The sequence below is a fragment of the Aotus nancymaae genome, unplaced genomic scaffold (genome assembly GCF_030222135.1).
Source record: "Aotus nancymaae isolate 86718 unplaced genomic scaffold, 86718_ANA_hifiasm-v0.15.2.pri h1tg000033l, whole genome shotgun sequence".
NCBI lineage: Eukaryota > Metazoa > Chordata > Mammalia > Primates > Aotidae > Aotus > Aotus nancymaae.
In genome coordinates this window covers 23500355-23512599 of record NW_026988447.1, presented here as the reverse complement: position 1 = coordinate 23512599, position 12245 = coordinate 23500355, and the positions used below count along the sequence as shown (strand labels likewise).

General features: G+C 38.0%; 1 protein-coding gene across 4 annotated transcripts in view; it reads left to right on the top strand.

Moving 5' to 3' along the window:
• The window catches only part of GAB1 (GRB2 associated binding protein 1), a 132160-nt gene that overhangs the window by 86360 nt on the left and 33555 nt on the right, over positions 1-12245 (top strand). For 2 of the 4 annotated variants that reach the window (XM_012453979.3, XM_012453977.3), the window contains exons 3-4: positions 9549-9774; positions 10149-10229. In XM_012453979.3, coding sequence (XP_012309402.1) covers positions 9549-9774; positions 10149-10229 — 307 coding nt within the window. The remainder of the gene's footprint in view (positions 1-9548; positions 9775-10148; positions 10230-12245) is intronic. The other 2 variants (XM_012453978.3, XM_012453980.3) reach the window with 1 other exon arrangement.

Below are 12245 nucleotides of genomic sequence, written 5' to 3'. Positions count from 1 at the left end.
TACTAAAGAGAGTATCATGACAAATAAAGTTTTTCTACTTGAAACATTAAACAGATCATGCTATGTTTAAGGGTCTTCAGTTGTTGAGTAAATAAATTGAAGAAACTGCAGTGCAGGTTGCTTCACAGAAAATTGCAACTACTGCTATTTCTTATTTGTATCCACATGTTAAATTTGCCTTTTTAAAATGTTTTTCCTTAAAAAATGGTGTATTTAGAAGTGAGAAAATGGTATGTTAGTATTAATGATAATGCATGGTCTTTGTAGGCTCTTATTTGCTAAGTTAGACAGTTCTGTTTGAAATGCTTATCTTTACAGAAAGAAAAATTCTTCAGCACACCAGATAGATCACTAATCAATAGGAGCAGAGTAACCCTGACCTGTTTACATTTCATTGTGAACATAAAGGTAAACTTTCACACTGGAAACCAAAAGAATTATTCTATCAGTAGATACAGCCCATCTTCAGAGAGAAGAATCTTATCTGGTCTCCTGAAAAGAACATGACATCACCACAGTTTTATTACTGCATGCTCAGATAGAGTAATTTAGTGGTTACAAAACCAAAAAGCCTATCACATCAAGTTTGAAACGTTCTACCTTACCAATAACGAAGAGTAGAATTGTTTCCTAGGGCTTCAACTCTTCTGCCATTTGGGATTTCTTTAAGTAATTATTTTGAATGTTCAGAGGCATTATCTTGGCACCCCAACTTTTGTGAGGGATACTAACATGAGGGTATTATGGTTTCAAATAGGATAAACTGTACATTAGGGTAAGGGTCATGTGGGCCAGTTTATTATTTGTGGATCTCATCACATGATAATCTGCTCTTCACTGGAAGCTTGTTCACTGAAAGGCTTTCCTTAGCAGACTTAATAGCTTCCTAAGTAAATTTCAATTAGGAGTTTGCTCCAGCAGCTTATTAGCCTTTAATGGATATTAATTATACTCTTCATGCCCTTCTGATTTAAGAAATGGGAAATAATTTCACACACATAAGCAAACCCTAAACTAATATTTGGTTCTTAGAAGCTTGATACTAGCATTACTTAGAAAGACCAGTAAGTCAGAAAAGCAAGGCAGAAAGCAAAATGGTCTGTTCCATTACCAGTAGTGTAAATTACATGTCTTTATAAAGTAGAACAGAAGTTTCTTTTTTCAGACCAGTTGCTTAGCTTTGGTCAGAAATGTAATGTTAGAGAATATTTACACACAGTATAATGATTGTCTTAAAATATGCAGAGCTGAGTACATAGTCAAATTAACATGAGTAAAATAATCCCAAAGACTATACAAATTTGAAGATAGTGCATTATCTGAGCCAAAGTAGTAGAGTGGTTCCCTCTTCCCTTTGAAAGTCCTTTGCATGTTACTGTGGTTGGAGTGGTTGGAGTGATTGGAGTTACTTTCCTGGCTGTTTAAAGATCTTTTCATGATCTTGATAGCAAATATAATGAAATCTCTGGCCTCTCTTCAGAAAATTGAGAGGATTGCAAGCATAAAAGAGAGTAAGACACTCTTGTCATTCACAGGTGGGAGAAGTGGAAGATTAAAAATGAGATGGTCCCATTGTGTTAATAAAACAAAGTCAGACAGACATGACTGCCTGGCCAGGTGATTTTCTTTTCCCACTTAAGATGAATCACTCAGTGCATTTAGTGTATAGCCATGAAGTTTAGAAAAAGTGTTAAAGGAAAGGGTATCTATAAAAACAACCACCTGAAAAAGTTATTTCAGTAGTTACAATGAAAATCTAGAATTCATACTATTTCATATAGTGAAGTATTTCCAGTGAGTAGTGTTTTTTGGTCAGAACTGAAAATTGAGCTGGTTTATTCCATTTTACTATGCCTGTACTGTAGAAGAAATGAGAAGTATATGGAATATACTTGTAAATACAGTTTGTAGGATACATTAACAGTTTTCCAATTCTGCTGTCCTGTTGTATATATTTTTCTTAAGCGCTTCTTTAAAAGATAAATATTTTTCATACTTCTTTTAAATCCTCAAGGATTAACTCTGAGTCACAATTTAATCTGTGGTATTTTAAATCTCTGTATATTTGCAACTGAATCAAAACAGTAAAACATTTTACAGTGTATGGTCTGATTACCATTTTATAATCAACATTTGTTAGATACCACAACAGGTATTTATGAGCATCCACTGAATTTATGGCATTATGTCATATAAATATCCAAAAATTCATTTTTCTTTTATGTTTATATATAAGAAAGAAAAATTAACTCCTGGCATAAGGTATTAGATTTTGTTAGATGAGCTATGAAGACTTGACATTACATAGAGCATAGTAAAGATAAAAAGTTAGAAGTTGGTTCAACTTCTATTTATTCAGGCCAGATTCTCTAAAAGAAAATTTTTGAACTTGATTCATCTAGGAGTGCTCAGAGTTCTTGAGGAGCAAATCCCAAAACTGCACATGCAGGTGAATGGGTCTTAACAGATTTGGAAGTGGCCCTTGCCTTAATTTCTTCTGACTTGACATAAAAGTCCTGTAATCCCAGTACTTTGGGAGACTGAGGCAGGAAGATGTCTTGAGCCCAGGAGTCTGAGACCAGCCTGGGCAACATGGTGAGACTATGTCTCAACAAAAAGTTTAAAAAATTAACCAGGTGTGATTATGTGTGCCTGTAGCCCCAGCTACATAGAAGGGGAAGATCGCTTGATCCCAGGAGTTCCAGGCTGCTGTGAGCTAAGATGGTGCCACTGCACTCCAGCCTGGGCACAGAGGGAGACTCTGTCTCAAAAAAATAAATAATAAAACAAACAAACAGAGTGTTTAGTGGGTGTCTGCCTTGTGAATGAAACATTTTTTCAGCATCTGCGACATGTAAGGCACAATAATGCATAGGAGTTCTGATCCTTTCTTGTTTCTTATTGGGAACCATTATTAGAGATACACTGTCATATTTAGCCATATAAATGTGTTATTATTCAGGCTTCATAATTAGGATATGACTTTCTAGGCCTAAGAGGTTGTAAAATAAGCTAAACAAACATGATTGTGGTACATTTATGAATATTACAGTTAAATACATAAAGGCATTATCAAAATCATGTGGATTTATTCTAATATAATTTATTTTCTAGAGAAAATAGAGCAGATATTTAGCCTCTCTGTGATAAATTAACAGGCCAAATGACATGCATTACTGAAGCAGAACTTTGCTCCCTAGTTCGGCTAGACCGGGTTCTTGTCACAAGACCAGGAAGGATTGGGAACATGGACACATTGAAGGGTGAGGGGAATGGAATTTAATGGGCCAGAGAGAAAAAAAAGAGAAAAAGACTCCCAGCAAAGTAAGAGGCGGTACCTATGGAATGAATTCCAGGCCACCACCCAGGAACTGGAAAGGCTAAGCTTCTCCCATATTATCACTCCCCACTCTAAAGAAATACATCTAATGGCCTTTAGAATAAGGATAAGGACAAAGACCATTCTTAACTCTTTCCCGCTGAGAAGGGTCTCTGCTTTGGGAAAACAGCAGTCAGATTCCCCTCAGAGGCATATCTAAGAGTCCCTGGCAAAAGGTGCCATCATTCGAGGCTCCAGTTGCATAACTGTTTAGAGTTTGATGGAGAATAGACAAACCGGGTTATTAGAAAACATGTATAAAACAAAACGGGATTGGGGATAAGTATAGCTCAAAAGTCCCCAAGGCCTTTTATCAGTTTGCACAGGGAGAGGGAGGCCAAAGCCTGACTTTTACCCTTTTTTCCGGCATGTCAGCCTTCTGTGTTCCCTTCCTCCAACTGCAATCCTAAGCCAACCAGTTTAAGGTTTGGGAAATTAACTTTTCCCAGTTTGGAGGATGCATTAGCTAGGAGTATCCCATAGTACAGAGACACACCCATCAGTGAAGGGGGGATAGAGGAGGAAAAAGAAGGCTTTTTTTCAAAGGAGTCTTAGGGGTTCAGAATGCATTTGAAAGGGATACAGACTAAAGGTGAATGGCTGCTCATCTAAAAAGAGGGGACGGAAGCATCCCAGGTTCCCTTCTCTTCCTAGTGAATACCCAGGGTACGTGAGGGAGGAAAAGTGAAGCATCTCTTTCTTTTTTTCCGTTCTTAAATCCCCAAGTCCCAGCAACCACTACAGGGTGCCACCCATGGGTGTCAAAGTGGCTTTTACCCATGTTAACAAGGGAGGTCTAGGGGGTGGGAATATCTGCTCTTACCCACATATGTCCTATCTCCCCTGCTGTCAGTAGCCTTTGAATTCCGTAGACCTCATGTATGCCATGGATATTGGCGTGACCTTTATGCATGAAAGGAGAAACCTAGCTTAATCAGCCGGAATAAGTCACGCTCATCTGTGCTGTACCTTTTAACTTCCATTGTCATCTGCCTCTGGATCTCTCAGATCTAGTTTTCTTTCCTAGAGCTTTAATCCAAAGCTTAGAATTGAGTTTGAGACAAAAATGTATCTTGAGGGAGTTGTATGGACTCCTTATCATAAGCTGAATGCTAAGGTGAAGCTGTGGAATTGAGAAAAGGATGTATTGTGACACACCCAGATAACTAGTTGCTATAGTTATGCTTGCTAAGATTTGGGTGCATGGGGCTTGGCCTGGGTTTTGGGTGCAAGGGGGATTTGGTTAGCTCCCTTGGTCTTATTTTCCCAAAAAGGAAACCTCTGGGTGGTGGGCATCCTATTTATTCCCATCACTTGTCAGGATTTTCAAGACAATTGCTTAGAACTAGAATATTGATCTAGATTTTTACACTACTCAACCCCTTAGCTCCTTCTGAGCTGCAGCCAGAGATTGCTGGTTGATTTCACAGGAATAAGCAGAGTTGGTTTAAAATGTAGGCAAGAACTTAAAAACAACTGAGTCTAGAATGTCATGACAAATGTATGACAAGTTTTTGAACATTTCTGTCTCTCTGCAGTCCTCATTTTTGTTAAAAACAAATCACAATAGGACTGAGTTGTTTGCAAAATAGACTTTAGTCTTATACTTGGCCCCATTACTTGCATAAAGTGCAGCAATAATTTTTTTTTTTTGAGATGGAGTTTTACTCTGTTGCCTAGGTGGGAGTGCAGTAGAATGATCTCAGCTCACTGTAACCTCTGCCTCCTGGATTCAAGTGATTTTCCCACCTCAGCTTCCTGAGTAGTTGGGACTACAGGCCCATGCCACCACACCTGGCTAATTTTTGTATTTTTAGTAGAAATGGGATTTCAACCATGTTGGCCAGGGTAGTCTTGAACTCCTGACTGCTAGTGATCTGCCCACCTCAGCCTCCCAAGGTGCTGGAATTACAGGTGTGAGCCACCATGCCCAGCCCAAATAATTAGTTTTACATAGGCCTTTTAGATTGGCTTTGATGGGACTCTATTCCCCAAGGAATCTCAGGACTTTCTAAAGCCAAGTCCACAAGTGTGTTTGTACCCTCAAATATCTGTGAGTGGGTAAACTCCTCTCTTCTTGAGGTCCCAAGAACATGTGGTTCCTAGGACTCTTGGAAAGTGACATTCTTTACTCACTACAGGTTAAGAACCCTGTACAGGGACTGTGTAGACAAGCTGAGGCCAATTTTCCCAAGGGGCTTTATTAAGCTCTGCAAGTAGAGCTTGGCTTTTTAAAGGGAAGCATACCCTTCCAGTCAAAACCTTGGTAAAACAACCAGTTTCTCCAATTGTGTCCTGTTGCAAAAGAAAATGGATTCTTACTGCACTGGTACAAACAACCGTATTGCTATAAGTTAAGAATACTCACAACTAGTTTCCAAATTCTGGAGAAGTGAGACAGAAAGACAAATATGCTCCAAATTTTGTTCACAGGATTATACTTTAATTATTAAAGGCCATGAATAGCTCAAAATAAGTTTCCTTTGACTCTGAAAAACAAGGGTCAGCAATGTTCCAAGCAAAAGTCAAAAAGATTTTGGTCTTCTATTAGTTCAGTCCATTTAGTTAACTCTTGTTTTGCTTGATATTCGTGAACATGTCAACACTCCATGAGTCCTGCACATTTTTCCTTTATTCCAATGTCACAATTTCCCAAGTTATCAGAAATCTACATTTGAAAGCACCTTTCAAAGTTCTGTAGCTGATTATAAACCATCTTTTGAAGAGGATCAAAACAAGACAATTGTCTGTGAGTAATGAAATATCCAGAGTAGTTACAGTCAGAAACACAATTGAAAAAGAAATTTAGTTATCTCTGTAGTTTACAACATAACAACCTTGTGATTGATAGCACATATTCAGACGTTAGAATTTTAGAAATCCTATACAATTTTGGAAGATAATATTGTTCCCCAAGATATAACCTGAAGAAGATTAAACATCATTTTGGCAATACCATGTACCTAAACATGTCAGATAGTCCTGTTTATCTCTCTTCTGGATGCTCCAAGGGCCCTCTGTAGCATCCAGAAATCCAGGTGTCAGCAAAGACAATTTCAAAACTGAAGTTTGATTTTGGCAAGCCTGTTAGAGGGTCAGAACACTCGATGTTATAAAATAGAATTCCAGATTACTATAAGTTATTTTGCCAAAATGATGACTCAGAAATTTTTGAAAAAGTAGAAACCTTTTATAACCTCTTAAAAATTTTGCCAAAGAAATTAGTGCCTTCAGAGTACCTTGTTGTGCTTTTATTTCAATGCTCAATTTACAAAAATAGCCTATTATACCGTTTTGAATTTAGTTAATATGTTCACACATGGAATTTCTTTTGCAAGATGAATTTTTACAATCCTTTAACAACTTGTTTGAACTTTTAGCTTTATCTTATCTAATTCAAAACAGTCCTTTAACCCAGGCAAAAATTTACATTTTGACATCTACATTTTACCAATAATCTTTAGACCAATTCTGTTTCTCAAAGATTAAAGTCAACGTGACCTAAAAGATACCTCAGCTTTTATCTTCCCTTTCAATATTTGATCCAAGTACCTATCCTTCTTTAAGTTAATTAGAGCCTCTTTTATAGACATCATACATATAATACGTATATAACCACATGACACAAGAAAACCCAGTAGCCATAAGACTATTTTGTTTGCCAACCTAGATTATTTGCCTCCAGGTTGAGCCCATAAAGAGGCAGGGTTAGAAAAACATGCAACTTCTAAGGCCTAATAAACAGGTATAACTGGGGGCAAAAACCGATATTAGGAAGGATCTATTCACTTTTAATTCCTGAGGTTTCATGAAGAAAACAGAGGACTTTCCCCCATCATGCAAGCATTAAGGGTGGCAAGGCAAAATGAAGAAAAATAATTCAGTTGACTAGAAAAAGCCCTTTTCCAGCAAAGCAAGATCCAAGAAGGAAAAAACATAAAGGCCTTGTAAATATACCTACAATTTGGATGTCCACCTTTAATTAAGCTGAGTGCTCTTTAAGAAAATTCTTTTAAATCCCTTGTTGTCTGACTTTAGCTGCACCAAGTGGTCAGTATTTCTGGCTTTCAAACTTTACTAAAGGCTCAGAGAAAGGAATATCCAATGCAGTTCGTGGAAAGGAAGAGAATCAACAAATAGCAAAAGTCACCTAGATATTAAACCAGAAAGGGCCCTCTCCCTAAACCAGGATTGAACCTGGGTCACCATTGTAAAATGGCACAGGAGAAACAAAGCACTGCCAAGTGATTACCAGTCACACTTCCAAGGATGTACAATAAGATGGAGGCCTGCAGCAAAGTTTGCTTCTGATCATACAGAAAAGCATGCAAAACACACCAGATTGGCTACAGCTTAAGACCAACCTCACAAATACTTTTTCATAATTAAAACTTTACAGAGAAATAAAAAACAGTGATCCTTTTTCCTGGCCTAGTAAAACATCATCTGGGAAAACAAAAAACTCACTTTAAAGTTACAGTTAACTTGACCTGGTGGAGAAAAGGAAAAGACGGCTTAAATGCATGGCTGTGTTAACTACTGACAGTGTGGAGAAAAGAAAAAGATGCCTGGGGAAGAACTTCTCATTCTTATGTAGATGGTTCCTCCCACAGGGAGAGCGACATGGTGGGGAATGCTGGCCCACTTGCCACACAGGGCCTTTTGGCCATAGCCACTGCTGTCTATCTTGAAAAAAGAAGGAAAAGGACAACATTCCCGATTCCTGGGAGCGACAGGAGTTGAGGGAAGGCATAATTTCCTCTAACCTCAGAAGAAGTCTGAGGACAAAAAGGCTTAGAAATGAAAGGGAAAAAGATTTTTTGGTTTGCATCTTACCCTTCCTCATGCCCCCCACATTCGGGCACCAAAAATGATGCAGAACTTTGTATCTTATTTCAGCTAAAACTGAGTTTTTGTCACACAACCAGGAAGGATTGGGAATGCACTGAAGGACACTTTGAGGGGAGTGGAATTTATTGGGCAAAAAAGGAAAAGAAGAAAAATAAACATCCAGCAAAGTGAGAGGGGGGTCCCTCTAACAGGCCCCCATCTCGCAGATTGAATACGAGGCCACCGTATGGGAACTGAAGAGGCCAGGCTCCTTCCCTTGTGCGAACTTTCCGTGGCTCCATCCCGATTCCCAGTGCACTGGCAGGTCGGAGAATCTCTGGAGACCCTCCTTTTTATCTGCCTCTTGCATCTATCATTACCATATTTTAGCATATTTAATGTTTTGTGAAAAATTTCAGTTTCAACCTAGTTTTTTCTGTTTCATAACAAATTTGAAGAACAAATTTCTTTATTCATGTATGAGCATTTGCCTTTTTCTGAATTGTTTATGGCCTTCTATTCCTAACCAGACTAACAGAGCATTATTTTCTGGGCCTTTAATATACTTTGTTATGGCAGTGACTACAGTGGGATTTTATTCTAGAATTTCACCTGGTTTTCAAATTGCTTTCTTTTGTACAATTTAGCTCTTTTCATATTTCTCTCAGAACATAGTTAAGGGCTTAATAATTTGCTTCTTTATTTGCTGGCCCTCTTTTCATAAAAATACTACAAAAATCCACCAAATGGCAAATAAATGAGCTGAGGGGAAGAGATGATGCCTTAAAAAAACTCTTTCTTTGAACATGAATAGACTTTATTTTCACAAGTCCCAGAATTAGAAATGTTTCTCTCTAATCTGCTAAGAGGTAGAAAGAAAAGAATGATTATCAAAATAAGCATAGGGTAAAGAGCTGACCCTGGTACTCACAGGACCATGGTCCTGGTAAAAACTGTGTAATTAAACGGGTCTTTTTGGAAGGTTGGGTTGGCTTAGGAAGCGCTTTATTATCATGGGAGGAAAATCTGTCTCTTCTACTAAGGTTGTAGAACAGCTTCCTTCCCATAGCCTCAAAACTGAAGACTGTTCAAGGCAAGGTTAGCCATGACTTTTTTACAGCTTCTGGAATATAGAGAGTCCTACTCTTTAGATCTCTCTGACAAGAATAAAAAAATACTTCCTGTATAAAGGTTGCCATTTAGGTAGCATTCGTTTTAGCTGACATTGTTATGATTTATTCTGTTTTCGTGTGTTGAAACAATTTGTCTCCTTAGTAGCTTTGTTTTCCAAAGATTTTTTAACTATGATAGATGTGATAGTTAAACTTTGGTGTTGCAGATCCTGTGAAGCCACCTGGCAGCTCCTTACAAGCACCAGCTGATTTACCTTTAGCTATAAATACAGCACCACCATCCACCCAGGTGGATTCATCCTCTGCTACTCTACCTCCTCCATATCAGCTAATCAACGTTCCGCCACACCTGGAAACTCTTGGCATTCAGGAGGATCCTCAAGACTACCTGTTGCTCATCAACTGTCAAAGCAAGAAGCCCGAACCCACCAGGTAAGTTATACATGCCCATGTGAGAGACAGAGAGACAGAGGTGTGTGTATGTGTGTACACATTAAGGTTCTTATCTTTAAACTTTTTAAACCTTGACTTGCAAGTTTGAAAGAAACCATCTATATAGGCATATGTTTCAGGCTTATATGTCAGGTTTACCTTCCCCTATTGATTTCCGACATTCAGGAGATTGTATCGAACAGACACGATCTCTGCCATTTTTGGCAAAGAACAGTTTTCCCTCCCAGGCTCTTTTGGAAATCTGTCTCCTATTTTGTAGTCTTTGTTATAGACTCACAGTATTACTTGCTTAACAGATTTCACTGATTTATAAATGGTGATCTTGCTCCATTTCTTATGTGATTGTAAACCAGCCAAGGGTCATCTTTTGTTTCTGAAGAAGGAGAGGAATACCTACTACTAGAAGATTTTGAAAGCAAAACGATTCCATTGCAGTGAGTGTGTTGTGGTTGTTTTGGATCTGTGTGAGAAATTAATCATACAGGTAAAATCCCAATATAGTAAATTCCATGGAATATACAAATTGGATGTTAGTGAAATTTGATCAAATATAAATATATTCCTAAAATTTATGAAATGTTTAGTCTTCATAACTAGCAGTGAAGCAGAGCTTACCCTAAGCCTTTTTATTTACTTTTTTTTTTTTTTTAAACAGACAAGGGCTTGCTCTGTTGCCCAGGCTGGAGTGCAGTGGCACCCTCATAGCTCACTGTAACTCCAAACTCCTGGGCTCAAGCATTCCTCAGCCTCCCAAGTAGCTAGAACTACAGATACATGCCATCACACCTGGCTAATTTTTTAACTTCTTCATAGAGATGATTCTCACTATGTGGCCCAGGCTGATCTCAAACTCCTGGCCTCAAACAGTTCTCTCACCTCAGCCTCCTGAAGTACTGGGATTGCAGGTGTGAGCCACTGCACTTGGCCTCTCTTTACAAATTTTTAAGTAGAGAGAAGTATAGGGAGTGCAGCATTGACTGAAGGAATCATAAAGCCTTTCCCAGATTCTTGGTTTCTCTAGCATCTCCTTCCCTGCTCCCTTTCCTCTTCTAAACTATAAGGCATTTTAATTGGATCCTCTTTGTTACTTGATGTTGAGTAGTTGGCAGAGTTAAGACGATAAAAAGAGCCAAGAAGCAATTGTTTTACTGTTTTTAAAAGGAGCAGAAAAATGATGATTGAGAGGCCAGTCTCTGCCATTAATAGCTATGTGTCAATGAGTGATATCAGTCAATTGAGGGTATTTTATTTATTTATTCATCAGCTGGGGTCTGGATAGAGAGTATATTTCTTTATAGACAAGAAAAATGTTTTTTTAAACCAGATTATAATTAAGCATTATTTTATGACAAAAAGATTTTTTTTTTTTAATGTAGAAAGTGATTGTTAATGGGCTAGGATTCAGACAAAGCACTTTTTCAAAAAATTTTAATGTGGAATTTATGTAGATTCACAAAATAGTTTCTGTGAACCGTGCCATGAAACGATGGAAACAGCTCACATTTGTTCCAAAGCTTGGTTTCTATGTATTTGTTGTAATGGGATTTTACCTGTAAGAGCAGAAAAAAATGTATAAATCAACATTTGTTAATAATATCAAATTCTAACTTGATTCTGCTTGTTTGCTGTGAGAATTTAAAATTATACACTGGCAACTTTGTTACCTATGCTACTAACTAAGATTTTATTTTACGAAAGTTCACAATTAATTTTTCAGTAGCAACTTTAAAAAAGCCAACAGCTAAGTGACAGTTCTCAGTATATTTTATTTTATTTGTTTATTTTTTTAGAGACAGAGTCTTACTCTGTCACCCAGGCTAGAGTGCAGTGGCACGATCTCGGCTCACTGCAACCTCCGCCTCCTGGGTTCAACTGATTCTCCTTCCTCAGCCTCCTGAGTAGCTGGGACTACAGGCACGTGCCACCACACCTGGCTAATGTTTTGTGTTTTTAGTAGAGATGGGGTTTCACTGTGTTAGCCAGGTTGGTCTCAATCTCCTGACCTCGTGATCCACTGCCTCAGTCTCCCAACTCGCCGGGATTACAGGTGTGAATCACCACGCCCAGCCCCTATTGTATTTTTATATAGTGTATTTCATTGATTTCACTGGTATTACAGCTTTCCTCTTGCAGTACAACTTATGCTTAAAATCATCACCCAGATATATTTTGCTATCTATATTTTGCAGAAGTAACAGTTAAATAGCAAATATTTGTGAGGTAACCACTATGTGCCCAATATTATGCTAGGTACTATGAAGATACAAACTAATTATATAAGATACAGTCTACTCAGATATAGTCACCTCTGGAGCATACAAGTAAGATTTTTAAGAAGTAAAAGCATGCAAGCATTAAATATTTATAGATGAAGATAGTATGTGAGAGTTACCTTGAAAACTCGTGTTTGTTCTGCAAGACTTTGCTTAGAATGTGCTCCTCTAGGAAGC